Source organism: Lichenostomus cassidix, chromosome 7 (assembly GCF_008360975.1).
Source record: "Lichenostomus cassidix isolate B80296 chromosome 7, HeHo_3.0, whole genome shotgun sequence".
Taxonomy (NCBI): Eukaryota; Metazoa; Chordata; class Aves; order Passeriformes; family Meliphagidae; genus Lichenostomus; species Lichenostomus cassidix.
Window position 1 is genome coordinate 18,321,239 of NC_139488.1, and position 17,084 is coordinate 18,338,322.

General features: G+C 36.0%; 1 protein-coding gene across 2 annotated transcripts in view; it reads right to left on the reverse strand.

Moving 5' to 3' along the window:
- The window catches only part of MYO3B (myosin IIIB), a 193,543-nt gene that overhangs the window by 96,006 nt on the left and 80,453 nt on the right, over positions 1-17,084 (reverse strand). For both annotated transcript variants that reach the window (XM_085066494.1, XM_085066495.1), the window contains exons 12-20: positions 7,736-7,832; positions 6,737-6,853; positions 5,779-5,883; positions 3,210-3,293; positions 2,328-2,530; positions 1,865-1,963; positions 1,153-1,267; positions 659-785; positions 306-516 (exon numbers count right to left, since the gene is read on the reverse strand). In XM_085066494.1, the coding sequence (XP_084922620.1) occupies positions 306-516; positions 659-785; positions 1,153-1,267; positions 1,865-1,963; positions 2,328-2,530; positions 3,210-3,293; positions 5,779-5,883; positions 6,737-6,853; positions 7,736-7,832 (1,158 nt within the window). The remainder of the gene's footprint in view (positions 1-305; positions 517-658; positions 786-1,152; positions 1,268-1,864; positions 1,964-2,327; positions 2,531-3,209; positions 3,294-5,778; positions 5,884-6,736; positions 6,854-7,735; positions 7,833-17,084) is intronic.

Sequence of the window (17,084 nt, forward strand, 5' to 3'; positions counted from 1 at the left end):
ATTATTTATCAGCCTTTTGTATGATTTTCATGCTCACTACATAGGAAATATCTTTTTGAAGAATTGTACAGCATTTCAAACACCCAATTTCCAAAGACTTCAGTAGCTAAATTCTATTCAGCTCTTTGAAAATGATGGGGTTAATGTCCTGGAAACAGAATTCAGTATCACAGCGTGAAAGCCATTCTGAAGCCTTAGCCAAAATAAACACAGCACTCTTTCTGCAAAATCAAAAATATACAAATGGATGAACCCATCAGACATATTCACAGTAAGTACACATGATGCAGTGGTGTGTAACTTGCCATATATTTTTATCTGGCTGCAGCAGCGTATTAATACGATTTACAATCCAGCTGAAGAGCCGGCCATAAAGTGCTTTAGACATGGCATCTCGCACGTCAGCTGCTTTGTCCACGGTGTTTGTTCGGATAATAGTCTCCCCCCGTGTTACAACACAGTGGGAGGTTAGGGCCTCTTGAAGTTCTTCTGACCCAATGCTTAGTAGTGCAGCAGCTAAAAGACAGTGGAAAAAGACACACAACTGTGATTATGCAGTGAAATCACCAGCATTGACCAACTGTTACAATGAGCTACAGATTATCACAAATAGAGTCAAATTGCATTTACAGAACTGACAATGTTAAAAAGTATATACCATTATCTAAGGCTTCTGGGTTAGGAACCTCACTTTTATCTGTTTGGTGTTGTGAAGAAATAGCAGCAAACTCAATATTTCCAGTATTTAAGATTCCAGTCAGTATTCTGTACACTGAGTATACTTCCTGTAAAAGACAAGAAGCACTTTTAAGGAATTTAATTAGATACACACATCACATTTAGGCTATGAAAGAAAAACATGGGCACTAGAATAGCTATTCAAGCTTGTAGCTTTCTTTGAGACCAAGTTCTGCAAGTTCATGTAAGCTTTTATTTACATAGAAAACAGTGCAACAGAATTGCCTGAGTAGTAACTGGGACCTCAGGCTGGTCTCGCCTTCTGAGTGTGTGTTTATGCTTTCACAGTTCACTTCTGTCATAACTGAGATTTTGAGGCTCACAAAATTTTGTGCATCCACAAAACCAAAGGGCAGCACTGGAAGTGGTTTTCATAAAGAAGGTCAATAATGGTTTAGAAACTGAATCTCTTACCTCATCAGTAAATCCTATAATTCTAAAACAATGCTGAATTGCTTCAAATTGTCTTCCATAGGAATCTTTAGTAACAATGTCATGCATTACTCTTCCAGTGTCATTATCAATATATCTAAACAGAGTGGGACAAAGAAAGTGTCACACTAGCACATATGTCAGTACAAGCTCCAGTGACTTCAATGCAACTACCTCAGTAACTGGAAAGAACATTTATCTCAATAACTTCCAATTATATAGTTTTATGCTAATTCACAAGAAGTTTTTGTTTCTGTTGCATTAACATCTGCTTATTCTTTGTTAATGTCTATTAACGTTACCAACATTTCACACACATCCCCTCACCCAATACAGACCAGATGCATATAAAGTACAAAGACTAATTAGCAAACTCCAAAGTATATTCTGGTTTCTTCCTCAACCTGAAGCATTATGGGAAGAAATCATAAGGTGGGTTATATGCACTTGGAAGTATGACAAAATATCTACTTAATAATGAGCTTGGTTCTTCCTCCTCCTTTAATAGTTCAGCTTCTCAAACAAATACAAATAATACAATGCCTTAGTGTCCGTCTCCTCGCCTTGGGAGGATTAAAAAAGATCCTTAACGGATGGAGAAGGATTAAGGGAGATTTTAAGGCATCATACTGAAAGCAAGTGCTGATCAATAACTAATTACAATGAGTATTTAAAACAAGTGAGCGATAGTTACCTAGGAGGCTTTTTATCAGGAAGTCTATATTCAGAAAGTTTCTTCTGATGGTAAAGGCCAGCATAAATATAATAAAATATATGGAAATTTTTTTCTCCCCTGGAAAAAAAAAAGTATCCTTTTAAAGCACCTGTGTTTATTCTTGTGGCATCTTGTACAGTGAATGTAAAAGTAGTTCTTAAAATGAGCTCACTGAAGCGAGGTAGCAAATCTCCCACTTGTGTTAATAGTGTAGGATCAGCAGCTGTGAAACACAGAAAACCCAGTCAACACAACATTTCTCCAAGGAATGAAGCCGTTCTGGCTTCTACTCCAAAAGAACCTTACTGCCTGTTCTTGTTGTCATAGCACTGCACAAAGGATTACTTTTTCAGCAGAAGACAAAAAAGTATCTAAAATACAGATAATTAAGTCAATTCAAACACTATATAAATTCCATAGGACAGACAATTAATATACCTACACAGCCTGTTTTATGACCCTTGATTTTTCAAGTAGATATTCAGAAATCTTTGCCCCCATTACAGCTCCTGTAGGTGTAAACATCATTTCCAGATATTTTCCAAAGCGACTCGAGTTGTCATTGATGGCAGTGCAGGCATTTCCAAATGCTTCAACCAGAGGATTCACCTGAAGAATTTTCTCACGCAAAGCACGGTTATTGGCCTTGACAGATGAGATACAGATCAGAAGGATAATTAACAGAATATAATGCTTACCCATAATCCAATTCTTGCTTCGGAAGCATAGAACCCCCTTTCTCATCCTTGTATGGAATTAGGTACTGTGCTAACCTTTCTATTTATACAACAAGAGGTCCAACAAATTGATAAGAAAACCTCTCACGGGTAGCAAAATACAGATTCTTCTTTCTCTGCAATTGTTCCACCTCTGACTTTTTTTATAGTTAGTTATGAGTACCAAAATCATAGAAGATTAAAGATGTCTGCTTAGGGTTAACCTGACATGGTTAATTTTCCCATTATTTTGTGCTAATAACATTACTCATAACATTTGAATGTGTAAGAGCTTCTAAGATTAGAGCCACGGCAATATTTGTCATTCTTTATTGCATAAATAATCAATGACATGTGATAAACACTGTACGTAACTACAGGTACTGAACACTCAGAATCTGGCACCTTCTCTTTAAAAAATATTAATAGGCTTGTTGTGAGACACACTCTTGCATCTTCAATACTCTCACATGCACGATCACTACATCCCTAAATCAAGTGTGACAATTCACAGGAACAGCTTTAAGCATTAAACAGTAAATAAAGTGAACATTGGGGTAGGACTGGGAGGAGTTCTTCATAATTTTATATAATTGGCTAGGAAATACCTTTCCCAAGAAGGTCAAATGTTGGACGATCAGATGGGCACTTTCTGTCTTTCCAGCACCACTTTCCCCACTGATGATAATGCACTGAACACACAAAACAAAAGATTTAGGTAAATCGTTCACCACATGGTCGATTGCTGCTATTACCCCTCCTGTTATTTCATGTTTAGTACCAAAACTACAGAATGCTTTAAGGGTCAACTTCCTTCTGAAAGGAGACATCAGCAAAGATTCAGTGTAATTATTTATTCCCTAGATTATTAAAATGCATTACACAATGCCTCATCACAATGTGCATGTATGAAGCAGTGACTGAATTTCTAAGGGCTAGAACATATAAACAAGTGACCATGCCTGAGCTCACTGCATTGACTTCATATGAACTAGCATGAATCACAGGGTACAGCTGTTTTTAATGCACTGACCAAAAGTTTGCTCTGAAAAATAATCTTAAATAACTGGTGCTGTGCAGAGAGGCTATTCTGTAGGCGATGCTGATATTCAAGCTAAAACAGCAAACTAGCATCTAAACATTTCAAAAATATGCATCTGCTCAGTGGATGATTCTGGGAGGACATATCCACCTTCTTCCTGGGTCAGCAGTCCTTAACACATGGTATTTTATAGGCTCTTCAAAAGGATTCCAGACTCAAGACACTAGCTAAAATGGTCTACATCACTTTCCCTCTCTCTGCTGTTACACTTCATGGGCAAAATGGAAGCTGAAAGCCAGTTCACACCTGAACACTCAAGAATGAAGACTTCAGATCATAGAAACTTTGAATTCTAACAGCATTTATGATTTCCCCCTTTTTTCCCATGTATTCTATAGTCCTCCTGTACAAATATTATTCTGCTTAAAGTACAATATTTACTGACATATAATTAAAATGTTAAAACTGAGCAGTTGCAGAGATTCATGTGTTTTTGTGGAAACATCTGAAAACTATTTGCATATTCATGTAAATACACAAGATTCTTGGCTGGGAAAAGATAAAAGGTCCTAAAATACTTGATGCAATGCCACTTCATATAGAACTGAGCCTTGTGGAAAGGTTTGAAAGATGCAGTAGTTATCTGGTGGTACCTTGTGCCTGACAGCAGGTGCAGGGACCCACTCTACATAATTTGTGCAATACAACATTTGCAGCTCATTTATTTACTTCCTGTCAATTATTTTTGCTCTTAGAACCAGGTAACACATTGATTACACTACCTAACTTAATTGCTTTTGTATGACTAGGGAAGTCATGCACAACAGGTAACACAGCTAAGGCCTATGAGTCCTTGTAGAACTGGTAAGAACTTGACTTGCTTCAAGAGAAATACTAGACTCAAGTAAATTTTCAAGCTTCACAGGAAAAAAACCAAGAGGAAGCTCAATGGATAAACAAACAGAAGCAGGACATTTTCGGTCTGGCTACAGTGTTTACCTGGTGAACCTTTACATGAAGAACCAGCATAACACTGGCCAGGTAACAGAGATAAACAAGCTCCTATAATACTTCGCAACAGAAAATAGGAAACTGATTCGGATCTAAATGAAGATTACTTCCTAAAGAGGTACAAAACATATAATATGAAAGATGCACAAAGTTAGCCTGACGAGCTGATGTAATTACCATTTCTTTTCCTCAGATAACAAGTCTCACATAACTTACCCTACATGAGTACTTTTTTTTTTTAATGCCTCAATCAAGAGCATATAAGTCATTAAAGAAGTATTAATCACTGTCAGGCCAGAGTACTTCCGCTACTCAGTAAAAGTCCTCTTCGTCTTCAACATCCCTTTTACTTGTCTCCTTTTCTTGGCATTTTCTGATTTCAACCTTTTTATTATTTTATTCTGGTTTTGTGATTTAAAAAAAACATTTCCCATGAATTATTGTGTGACGTGCAGGGTAAAATCAGGATGATTTTATAAACAACAATAATTATCAGCCTTCAATATTCATCTACATACAGCACGTTAAATTAGAAAGACTATGAAGTTATAATCTTAAGAATGTAATAAAATCTCCCACAGCATGGTACTTTATTCTCATTAAAATAATTGCTAAATAATTTGATTTGTGTCCTTATTACATTTAAAACAGATCTATCCTTAATTTATTTTACTAAAAAATTTGTTAATGGTTCCTCTTTTTTTGCTACTTCGCATCTTTTAGCAACAGAAAAGTGGTTCAAACTCTGTTAATCTGCTACAGCACTGAGAACCTCCTATTTTACACAAGTGAAAATTATTGAAATACGTAAGTCAAGAGTCAGAGCGAGCAGCAACACTCTGCTGCTGGAGTCAACTGCCAGGACTGCATGGGTGTCCAGGAAACTATATTGGTCAGGTACCTCCATCATCTTATCTGACCTTTTAGTCTCTTTTATATTACTGTGTCCTCTTCAGAACTCCCAGATCTGACCAGATTTCTACTCTGGTTTTGCTGATATAGGAATAAAAGGCTTAAAGAAAAAATTTTCCGAACTACAACATAACAGAACATTAGCCACAGACCTGTAGCACAGTGGCAGTATGATTAATGTGAAACCCAAACCAAAATGAACAGATTCTCACCTGATCCTTGCTGAATGTAACCATGCTTTGGTAGGCAGCATCTGCAGAGGCAAATATGTGGGGGGGATTTGATGAACGCTTCACACCATGGTAAAGCTTGGAGAACTAAATTTAAAGAAATACACACAAAAGTCAAAATACACAACTTAGCTACACAATTAAGAACTGAAAAGAGGAGAGTGACCATCATCTGCCTGTTCAACAGAAGGCAGTTGCCTGTTATATCACAGAATTTTCACTGAACCACCTGGAAGAAGTGGTAATTCCTGGCACTGCCCAACTTCCAGAATACAAATTACAACACCTAGAATGCACTCTGATGTCTCCCACATAAGACAATGAAGAGACCTGTATCGCAAGGAAGAGAATTTCAAACACTTGCCTTTAATCATGGAAATAACCAATTTATACAAAAGAAATTTACAGCAAATCTGAAATCTGGCCCCCTATCTGAAGCCCTGGTTTGGAAATCCATGGAGACTAAATTATTTCTAGCTCCACCTCTCTTCATACTTGTAAGTAAACTGGCCTCTATGTTTACAGCATTTGATTCATTTGTTTCTTTTAAGGCAGAACTTATGGCACCGCACATGTAATAACCCATAGTCAGAGCAATTCTTCAGGAAGCAAAAACCTCAGCATGAGGAGGTTCATATAACCATCTTCTGTTTCCCAGAAGAAAGCCCTAAATGCTAGACAAGAGGCACAACTGTGCCTGCGGTAATCTCTGTCCCTCCCGTGGAATTCATGCCTCCAAGAAGAAGTGAGCAAAATCAAATTAAACCAAATTTAACAAACAAAACAAAATAAAATAGATTTTTAGCTGCACTGTTCTGGAAAAAGAAAAGGCTGACATTTAGTCTGTCTTCCTAAGTTCCAGCATTACTTAAGTATTTAACTAGTAGTGTTAATATAAAATATAAAGCAACTACTGTCCTCAGCCTGGAATCTCTCTTACCTGGGGAGAATAAATGCTGAGATTCTGGAAGGGGTTCAAGGCTATTAAAATGTCTCCAACATAAGTATAAATCTGTAAGTCAGCATAGCGTTTTTGCAGCTGATGAATAATTGTATCCTGAGAAGATTACAAAAAGTTTGATAGTTATACAGTATTTTCCCACTTGGGAAGATTTTCGTAAATGTACTGAGAACACTGTTTAAGAAATACTTATTGTAAGTGTTACTAATTATTTTTTAAATGCCAAACCCACAAAATCAAGTATTTTCAAAATTCTTGCTAATGCCATAAAGCTAAGTTAAATGGCAACTCCTAATTGCAAATTAGAACATATTTTGTTAATCTGCCTGAGAAATAAATCTTCTGAACAGAAAATGGATGTAGACATTATTGCTGCACTTCATAGTACATGTCCACTTAATTTTTTTATTTGGCCATGAAACAAGGATAATAATTTTTCAAGGATTAAATTTTAACTAGGGGTAAAAGACTGTTTAAACAGGACACTAGCACCATTTAGTATTATGTCTTTTGCTTGCTGGCATGTGATTTAAGGATTATCAACATAAAAATTTACAGATACTCTACAAATAGGTGATATAGTGAAATATGAAATTGATAGTTTTATCTCTTTTTATCCAGAAGCTGTAGATGACATATTATTCTACATAAATTAATTATTTTAGGGAAAAAAAATCCTTTATAGCTAGATCTTTATGACTAAACTTCACATTTTAGGGAACTCACAAAAATAATCTAAAATAGCATCACTCATTATTAAGTTTTTTTCCACATAATAGTATTCACTGCTACTACTTTTATGCCACTATATAGATTAACAAAGTGAGGGCAGCAGATCAGTCATGTGAGAATTCCTTTGCCTTGGTGAGAAAAAAAGGTTACAAGAAGGAACTATTTTCATTCTGCTAAGAGAGGCCTAAAAAGCAGAAACAGGCAAGAATGTAATTGTCAGAAACTGCTACTTAGACAGTACAGTACCTCATCAAGAACTTCTAGATTTACCAGATCGTCATCTAGAGAGTACTTGTCAGCTCTGTCCACATGGAAAGGTCTTCTGGTATGTATTCGTTCATGCCTGGAAGTTGTTAGTAGAGCACCAGTGTTATAAAAGTGTACTAGAGCCAGCAAACATTAAGATGCATAGGGAAGTCATGGGTGAATGCTTTTGTCACGCTCTCTGAACATTTCAGAGAGCATTCACACAGACATACTCTCTGAAATGTGTATTTTTGCTTGCAATATCCTTTTATAAAAGAAACAGATCAGCTTGCTGTCCAGGGTAATACCTGTTTTCTCTTTCACAATATATAACCCTATCTATTTATCAAAGTTCAGTGAAGATTTAGTTACAGACTTACAATTCCTCACTCACACTCAGTAAACAATAAAAAATTCTTCCTCTTTTCCCTTCCCTCCTTGTCTAAGTTAATAAACTACCACTCAGTTTAATTAAATGTTACCCCCACGTGCCCAGCCATAGTACTGTCATCTAAAGAAGTTATAAGAAGCAGTAAGTAGTATAAAATCCTACTGTTACCTTGATGTATGCCAAAGTGCCGCCTCAGATGACCCCAGATCTGGCCCAAAACAACATTTTTGAACCAAAGCTGCCATCAGGCTCTAAATTGTATGGATGTTCAGTCAGCTTGTCTCCAGAGCTTTAAGCCACACAATAAGTAGCAGAGACAAACTGTCACATAACCCCTTTATAATCAGATTATACTGAAGGAATCTTTGAAAATGCTGTGTATATGTTTTTAAACAACACATCATGTTGAAATGGGAACAAAGTAAGAGGCTGTAACATGTCTTCCACCGAGGGTGTGAAATATGAATGCTGTAAGTGCAACTAGGCTTTTCTTTACAACAAACATAATCAAAGCATAGTAGAAGGACACCCACCGCGATACAGTCTGCATCCTGCTGAGTAACATTTAGCATTGATCCTCAATGACAGTCCTTGACAGATTGTTTTTGCATTGGTTGCCATGTAGAAAGTTAGAATCACATGATAAAGCAACCCAAAACAAGGCTAAATATTATATCAAGCACTAACATAACAGTGCTGTAACTTGGCAGGAAATGCTGGTTTATCTATAGGGTTCAAGGTTAATTTGAAGACATACCAGGTCTGTTTTATCAGATCTTCATATACTCTTGGAATCCTCTTTCAAAAATTAACATTGAGGCTTTTGCATTTTTTCCTTTTATGTACACTTCTGTATTTCAAGCTAATCAGCTCTCATTCAGTAAAGAGAATGTTTTCATATCCAAGAGCCATTACATCATCAGAAGAATTATTACATTGAAAGCCTCTAACAAATAGGAAGGAGAAAAGTGCTAGCCATGAGTACAGCTTCCCTGATAATTGTGAATCGCATTTAAAGATCATATTTTTTAATGGATATTTTTATTCATTTTCCTCATTTCCTTCCGGCTACTCAGGGAGTTCTGGAAAACTATTCTCTAATGGTTTATTTAAATTGTAACTAAATAAAACTGTGCAAACTGTTTTGTCAGCTAGGAAATAAAACAGCGGGAAGACAGCAGGTTTTGCTGACAGTCCCACTGCATTCCCACAGATGGTATTTTGCTTGATGTTGTACATATGAAGCAATGAAAGAAGGACACAAGAACACAAACAAGAAGCTATGAAAGAAAAACTGTTCTAGTGGGTATTATTTCCCATGGGCAGCATGGTGATCATTTCAATTTTTTCAAAATGCCATTCAATTAAATCTTGCACTTTCTAGTCTTCAGTTAGGTATTGGATTGTGGGTTCTTTTTGCCTTTTTTTTTTTTTTGAGTCACTATATGCAAAAACAGTACATTTTGCTGACAAGCCAGATCTTCAAAGGAGTAAGAATGCATGATGTACTACTAGGGTTTTTAGGTGTTGTTTCCCTTTCAAACTAGAATTCAACCTCTTATTATACTGCATAGAAAAATGCTGTTGTAAATAATGTGAATCATTTAGAGATGGGAGCATCCCTAGGTCTACAAATGAAGGAGATATTTTAACAGTTGCTTTACTTAATGAAGATGTAACTAATAAAGCAATGGCTAGACATTATAGCTAACATAACTAATCTGTAAAGCTTTTTCTTCCTGGAGCAAAACATCATAGCCACAATACTGAAATGCAACAAACTGCAAGTAGGGACACATCTACCAGAGGTGCAAGGAGGAGGGGGAAGAGGGCACATTCAAACCTAAGTACATCTAATTGCAGAATGGCTTTGTAAACTAATCTGTTATCTGATTGTGTATTAAACTCCTGCTGTTTGTTCACCTTAAGTGAGAAACGAATCAATTTTTTTTATTGCAAAGGGTTCCTCTTAAGACTGTGTAAATAAATAAGTAAACTGGTCTTAGTTAAATATAAGTAAAACATATATAGCTTTGTGCATATATTTTCTTGCACTTAACTCATTTTCCTAAGTACATGATTAAGAAGAGGATATTAGGAGCATAACATCACATTAGCTTCAAATCTCCTGCTGGCCTCATCAGTTTTCTACTGACCCTATATCCTGCAGTGCATTGACAGAGTGGGAAAGAAAAATACAGACAGTAACCGTTAATTATTTCCACAATTTTACATCAGAAATACAATCTGTTTTTAAAATATATGTACAAAATTCTCAAAAAGCAGAAGGAAACACTCTTGAGGAAATAACTGTCAGTATATTTTTTGCACAAAAAGTAGAATTATCAGCCATTTTTTCAATTATCCTTCCTTTCTGACAACATATAAAAAATAAAAACTCTAAGCAAAAGAAAAATTAAAGCTGTTATGTTATTTTCCTTAAGTGTCCAGCAATATTCTGCTGCAATCCCTGGAAGATGTAGTCTCTTCACAAAACAAAATAACTGGCGTAAAGGGAGCAACGGGCCAATCACTCAAGGTACCTAACTTCATTATAGAATCACAGCATGGTTTGGGTTAGAAGAGACTTGAAAAGCACCATTAGATAGACTCCAGAAATCTAGTGATGAAGACTGGCTGTTGTCCAGAGCACCTTCCCTTCACCTTTTTTCAGGCAGGAATAGCTGGAAGGGACAGTTTTCTTGCATTTTGGAGGAGGAGCAAAAGGCAAGAAGCATTTCTTCCTCAGGAGAGCAATTTCATGAAGAGGCAGGAAGCATTCATTTGTTCTACTTGTGGCAAAGATATTTGAAAGCAACCAGTCATAGCAATAGAAGTGCACTGTAAATAGCTATACACTCACATATCCTGCTGACAAGGGATGATGAGAAAAAAGCTAGATGGACCACACAGACTTCTAAATCAAAAAGTCATTTTGCTGGCCGGTCCAGCCTGAGAACATAGCAACACAGACCAAGAATGTTTGCCTTCATTAGGAAGCCTCCTCTCTAATCTTTCTCCCCTCCACTCCTAACACTCTTAGGGCCTTTCAAGAAGCCTTTACTTTGGCGTCTTGGTGCCATTAAGCATTTATGTTTACTGTTTGTTTTTTTTCTAGGACTCACAAAGGTACAATGGTTTCCATATTTAGTCTTCTTTACATTATTACCAATTTTAAAATTAATTCCTGAGATTTACAAGAAAAATATTTGAGACAATCAGAAAGAAAAAAGGAGAGACTGTGATACTGCCACACAGAGATACACACCCTATTTTGCATGCATTGCAAAGACCTAATTTTGCTCCTAAACATCAAGTTTCAGCCTGAAGTCATTTGTTGAAGCAAGGTCATAATAGAGACACTGACACAGCCTTAATTACAATATAAACACTACAGCTATAGTTTCTAACCTCCAGTAAAAACACATACACTATACTCAGAACAAGGATCACTTTTAGGGGCCACAGTAGCTTTGAGATTTAAAAAAAAATTAAAAAGTGAAAAAAATGTTTTAAACTCATTTGCCTAATATTCATACAGATGAAGGCTGGAAGAATTACATTAAATTACATTGTGTATAGCATCAGAGAACTATTTCTGGTTCTGTTCTGTTCTGTTATTATCTCTGAGTCCAAAGGAAATTAACGGCTGGATGCAATCAAGTTCCTTGCGGTTAATTGCTTTCAAAACTAAATGTGAGCTGGCAGAGAAGCTTGATATCTGGTAGTAAGAATTATTTCCTTGGATGGACTGCTGCTGTAATCCAGCTGGCTCATAAGAAGAGGGAAGCTGCCAAGACACAGTAGTGTCATTCTAGTTTCTGACAAGGTAGCCTGAACATACCTGCCCCTTCTCAAACTATGTTTTTCTCTTTTTTTTTTCCTTTTCTATTTTTTCCCCAGGCTTCTTCAAGTTTGATTCTTCCTGATGTACAGGTTTGCATTTTATCCTTCAAAATGCAAGGCTTCACAAGTATCTGCTCTCCATTACAGAAACAAACTTCTAAAAGTTTGTAATGCTACTGCTACCAGCAGCAGCATACTGACACAAAGTCACCCAAAACTGTAAACTCTGAACTCTTTAATTTCTACCTAAAACTTGTTTAAAACCATATTCATGTAAATGCTGAAGTTTTTTTTCATTCTTTTAAAAACTGAAACCAGAGGTTAGTAGATCTTTTCTGATTCCTATGAAGGAGCCTATTTACAGACAGGAAAATAAGATACCTTGTCTGTAGGAAAACATCCAAGAGAAGAATTGAGCCATGTCTGGAGTTGGCCTCTTCAAACCTGCTGATAATTGGGAAGCTGCCACTTTGAGCCATATAACCCAAACTATTCAATGCTGATGAACATTAACTTCCAAACATCAAATCATTATATAATTTTTACATCAGGAGTTACTAGGTTATTGAGGAAATACAGAAGGACCATGGTTTTGCTCAACTTCACCTCCAATGACATTTGATAGACAGGGCTAACAAAAGAAATGTAGATGCCAACTGGTGATTATTGAATATTTTTGTTACTTTAATATAGACTTATCTACTACATTTCATATAGGCGCCCCACATTATCTCCTCCAAAAGAACAGCCAAATGCCACACAGGAACCCACAGTATCTAAATTTTTGAGAGATAGCTTCAAAGAATATTACCAAGGGCAAAATTTTTCAAATGCATTCTGTCTTCCCTGTCTCCAGTTCTAAGCTTTTAATCAGGTATTTTCCTCCTTGATTTTCTGCTTCTCCACCACAGTAAAAAGGCAGTTTACAGATCTGTTACTAAATTTGAATTTCTCTATCTCAAATGCTGTTGTGATGTTTATATTTTAGATTTTCTCCTACATGCTATTCTGGATACAGAAATCTGTTATTTTAAGACTGAGCATAAGTAGATAATGTCTTAATTGTTGTACATTCACATGGGAAAAGAAAATAACAGAACATTAAAATTTCACTCCCTTTTGCTGATAGTCAGTACTTTTCCAGGTCTTCAGTTAAAGATTAAAAATTCTACAGTTTTCCATTACTTTTACTCACAAGCCACAAAATATTTTTGTTTTGTTTTCTTATGGAATAAAATTGAAAGTTTACTTCTTTTGAAAAGGTCTTCCTAAACGATGCAAGATTTAATCATAATTGATGCAAGGAAGGGCCGTGACAATAGACAGAATACCAGGCTTTCAAATGAGTTTCCATTTTAAATGTCTCCAGGACAAGCTCTGTTGTATTTTTAAACATTATTTACGGAACTTGGTACAATTGCTAGCTTAAAAGGCTTTGAAAGTTTTTACATCTGCTTTTCAACTTTTTCAACACTGAACCAGCTGCCAGCTTTGCCAGGTTAAGATAAAGTCCTGACAAGGACAAAAGAATGGGGATAATATTTGATGTTTATAAACAAACACCAGAGAATATGCCCACTTTTTGCAGTGCATTTTGCTGGAGTAGACAGCATAAAGAGACATTTAAAATTTAGCAATATTAGGAAACAGACTAAATCTCTTCTGGCTTTCTCCTCAAGCAGGTTGTCAATCAGCTGGTACGCTGGAATCTCTTACACCGTGAATCAAAAAAGCAAGTGACCACATGAGTAAGTTCAAGAGATCAAAAGGTCTCTTTTGCTGCTTGGAAAGCAAGCAGCTCTCTCATAACGTCCCTTAATGGATTATCAAACACATTTAAACATTATTTAACAAAAAAAATAATCTCCACAAACAGAGCACATGTTTACTGTTAAGTGAGAATTAATAATATCCACAATTTGTAACAAATCTTTGCCTAGAGCCTTCCCAGAGCCTTCCCCAGACTCTAGGGCATGAAGAATGAAAACAAAAACGGCTAGAGCTCCAGGCATTATACACATCTCTCTTCATTAACAGGTTTACAGTGACCTAAGATACAGTATGGTTTCACAGAACAAGACAAAGCTCTTGCCTCAGACAAACTGCTCTTTTTCATAGGTATAATATATTAGGTAAAGCTATTAATAGCCATTTAATAAGTGAAATGAACAGAGAAGTATTGAGGGCAAATGATAGAACAGAGATTACACAGCAAATCAGAGTGAGAATGAGGAATGAAACACAAACCTCTACCATGTTTTTGCATTATAATTCAGGAAGTGCCTAAACATTCTTAGTATTTTACTGACAAACAATCATATATATCTTTATCTTGAAGAACTTATTCCTGAAATATAGCAAGTTTATAGTAACCTTGACTTGTGTACCCTTTTTTACTTAGAAAATACAGTATTAGTCACACTCAGTCACAAAGTCTACCAACAATCAGTTATTATTATTGTAACAAAAACATTTTTATAGTTCTGCTTATCATTCCTGACCAGTTTTTGCTTTTTCTGTTGTCCACACCTTGCTGTAACTTAGATTCTTTCTTTTTTATCCTGTTCTCCAACTTTTTGCAACATGAAGTACAAGTGACTTTAGGACTGAACAAAATTTCTTATTCTCACATTGTTACTATGCATAAGAATGCTATTAGAACACCCATTTCACAGTATGTATGTAAATACAGAACTGGCAAAAGGAAAAGACTGAGTGAGAGTGAGACTCTGTGAAAGCATTCCCTCTGATTTTAAGAAATGCTTCTTGCCTAGAGGCAGCTATATATTGATAGGAATAAGACTGCTGTGACTGCCAAGAGGACCTAGGAATCAGTGTCCATGTGTTAAAAAGTAATTCTGTATTTGATTTTAGAATAGACAGGGAAGAATAATTCCGTATGACTGGAATGAATACATGTGAAGCAATGTTCTGATGTACTAACCTCGATTTTTCAAGGATTGAAGAACTTTTATAAAAATAGAATTAGTGGACTACTTAACACTGAACAATTTTCTTAGAATTAAACTTCATGTAATTGTTACTATGTCAAAGCTATTAATGAAAAGTGCATTGTTGCTAATTAGCAATTATGCCTTGGTATTGTTAGAAAACACACACAGTTAACTGATAGCTTATAAAAGGGATGTGGACAAGAAAGATAATATCCAGAGCTTATCCTTACACAGCTGTGACATTGGACTTTCTCACCAAGTTTTTCCCCACGACAGTATAAGACACAGGCAATGCAGGAGCAGGGTGCGAATGCTGAAATGGCAAAACTCAAGGATTTTAGTCTAAAACATGTCAACAGATGAAAAAAAGAATATTCTTCCTCATTTTTATGTGGAAGGAAGGGTATTCTGGCTGGGTTTTCTGAAAACACCCATTTCCATAAGCATAGAAGATATCTGCATCTCAATGAAAATAATTTAGGGAAAAACTAGTGGAAAAGTTTCAAAGAGTATCTGTTTTAGTAAAAAAAAGCAGGATGTCACTTTTCATTTTAAAAGTGGTCTTTTACTAGGATTAACATTTTCTTTTTATCATTAATTTTTAACCTAAAGGAAATCATAGAATATAAAACTTTCTAGTAAGTTGCTTCATGGAAAAGTAAAAACACTATGTCTGTCAGCAACAAACTGATGATAGCAACAAATGCGTGTTAACAGACTTCTTTGAGCTCAAGGTCAATAAAGTGCCCTTTCAGTTCAGAGGTCTGAAGAAATGTACTGAAGTTAAGCCTAGCACACAAAGAAGGTGACGAAAGAAGAATGAAAAAAACTAAAATAAGGCGATGTTCCAGTCTGCGACTCCACAGGTCAACCCAGAAGATCCTGCCAAAAGGGGACAGCCTGTTTCTTTCTACCACTCTCCTTCTTATTCCTGGTCATGGGAAGCATTCCCTCCTTCACTTCAGCTATATCACCTGAGGCACCTCTCTGCAATCACTAACAGAGTAGAAAATTATCTCTGTGTTTCTGCTGGGTTAGTTTTTTTTCTCTCACTATAGAAGTTCAAGTTCAGGAGGTTTTTGACAATCACTGAAGCTGCAATAAAAACAGTATCATGAGTTTTTTTCCTGGCAGTTGAGGGAAGATGAGAGGAAGAAGCCAGGTCTGTCCTTTTTGCTGCTAGATCAGCTCTCCATGTCTCTCCTTCATATGCTCTAAGTCATTACTACTGAATTTCAAGTCTGCAGGCTTACTCTCAGGCACATTGACCGTAAGTGATGTACTAAAATAGGCAAAACTGACATGGCTCCTTTGGAAAAAGAGCCCTATTAAAAACCCCATAGGTGCTGAGTCAGTACAGAATCAAAAAAAGCAAATCCAAAGCGTGGAAGACTTTCATATGAGACAAAACACAGATACCTCCTGATCAGTCATTATCACCAGTGACTCCCTAGGCTCCTTCAAAGAAGTGCTGTTAACACAAGCATCCTGATTTTCCAGTTTCTAGAAATTTTCAGCCTGTGCTCTGAGAACATTTTCTCCTACTTATCTTTCAAGTGATTGATCTGTAGTGTTGCTCTACGCCAAAAACAGATGCCTATTTTTCGTTATTTCTGAACACCAGGAAATTAATGTACATTTCATTGTAGCTGTCATGGGTGCATCAATAACAGTAAAAGCATTCACTATATATATTTGATGTTGTAATAGAAAGGTTTCACTCAATATGGGTTTGAATTGGACTTATTTACTTTGAAGTGGTGAATATACATTCAGATGACTTCTACAGATCATTACAAATGAATGCCAGTAAATTTTTTACAGTACCATCTGGTCATACGTTCTTTTGCATGTCAAATTTTGTACTGAAAATTATGTTATAAATGCATTACAGAGGTTTTAAAGGCTTTAATTGGTAAAAATTTTCCTAGAGGGTACAATATCCTTATGACAGAGCCAAGTTTTTTACTATTATGAGGCTATGTTAATCCTCTGGGGAAAATTACACTTAGATGCTCTTGGTGGTTGGTTCTTTTGTAATAATCTTGTATTTGTAGTCCAGTATTAACTCTCTGGCCCACAGACTTGATATTTTGTATGGATATGCTTTTGCTATCTCATTAGAGTTTGTACCAATTTGATCAAGTTTACAATCTTT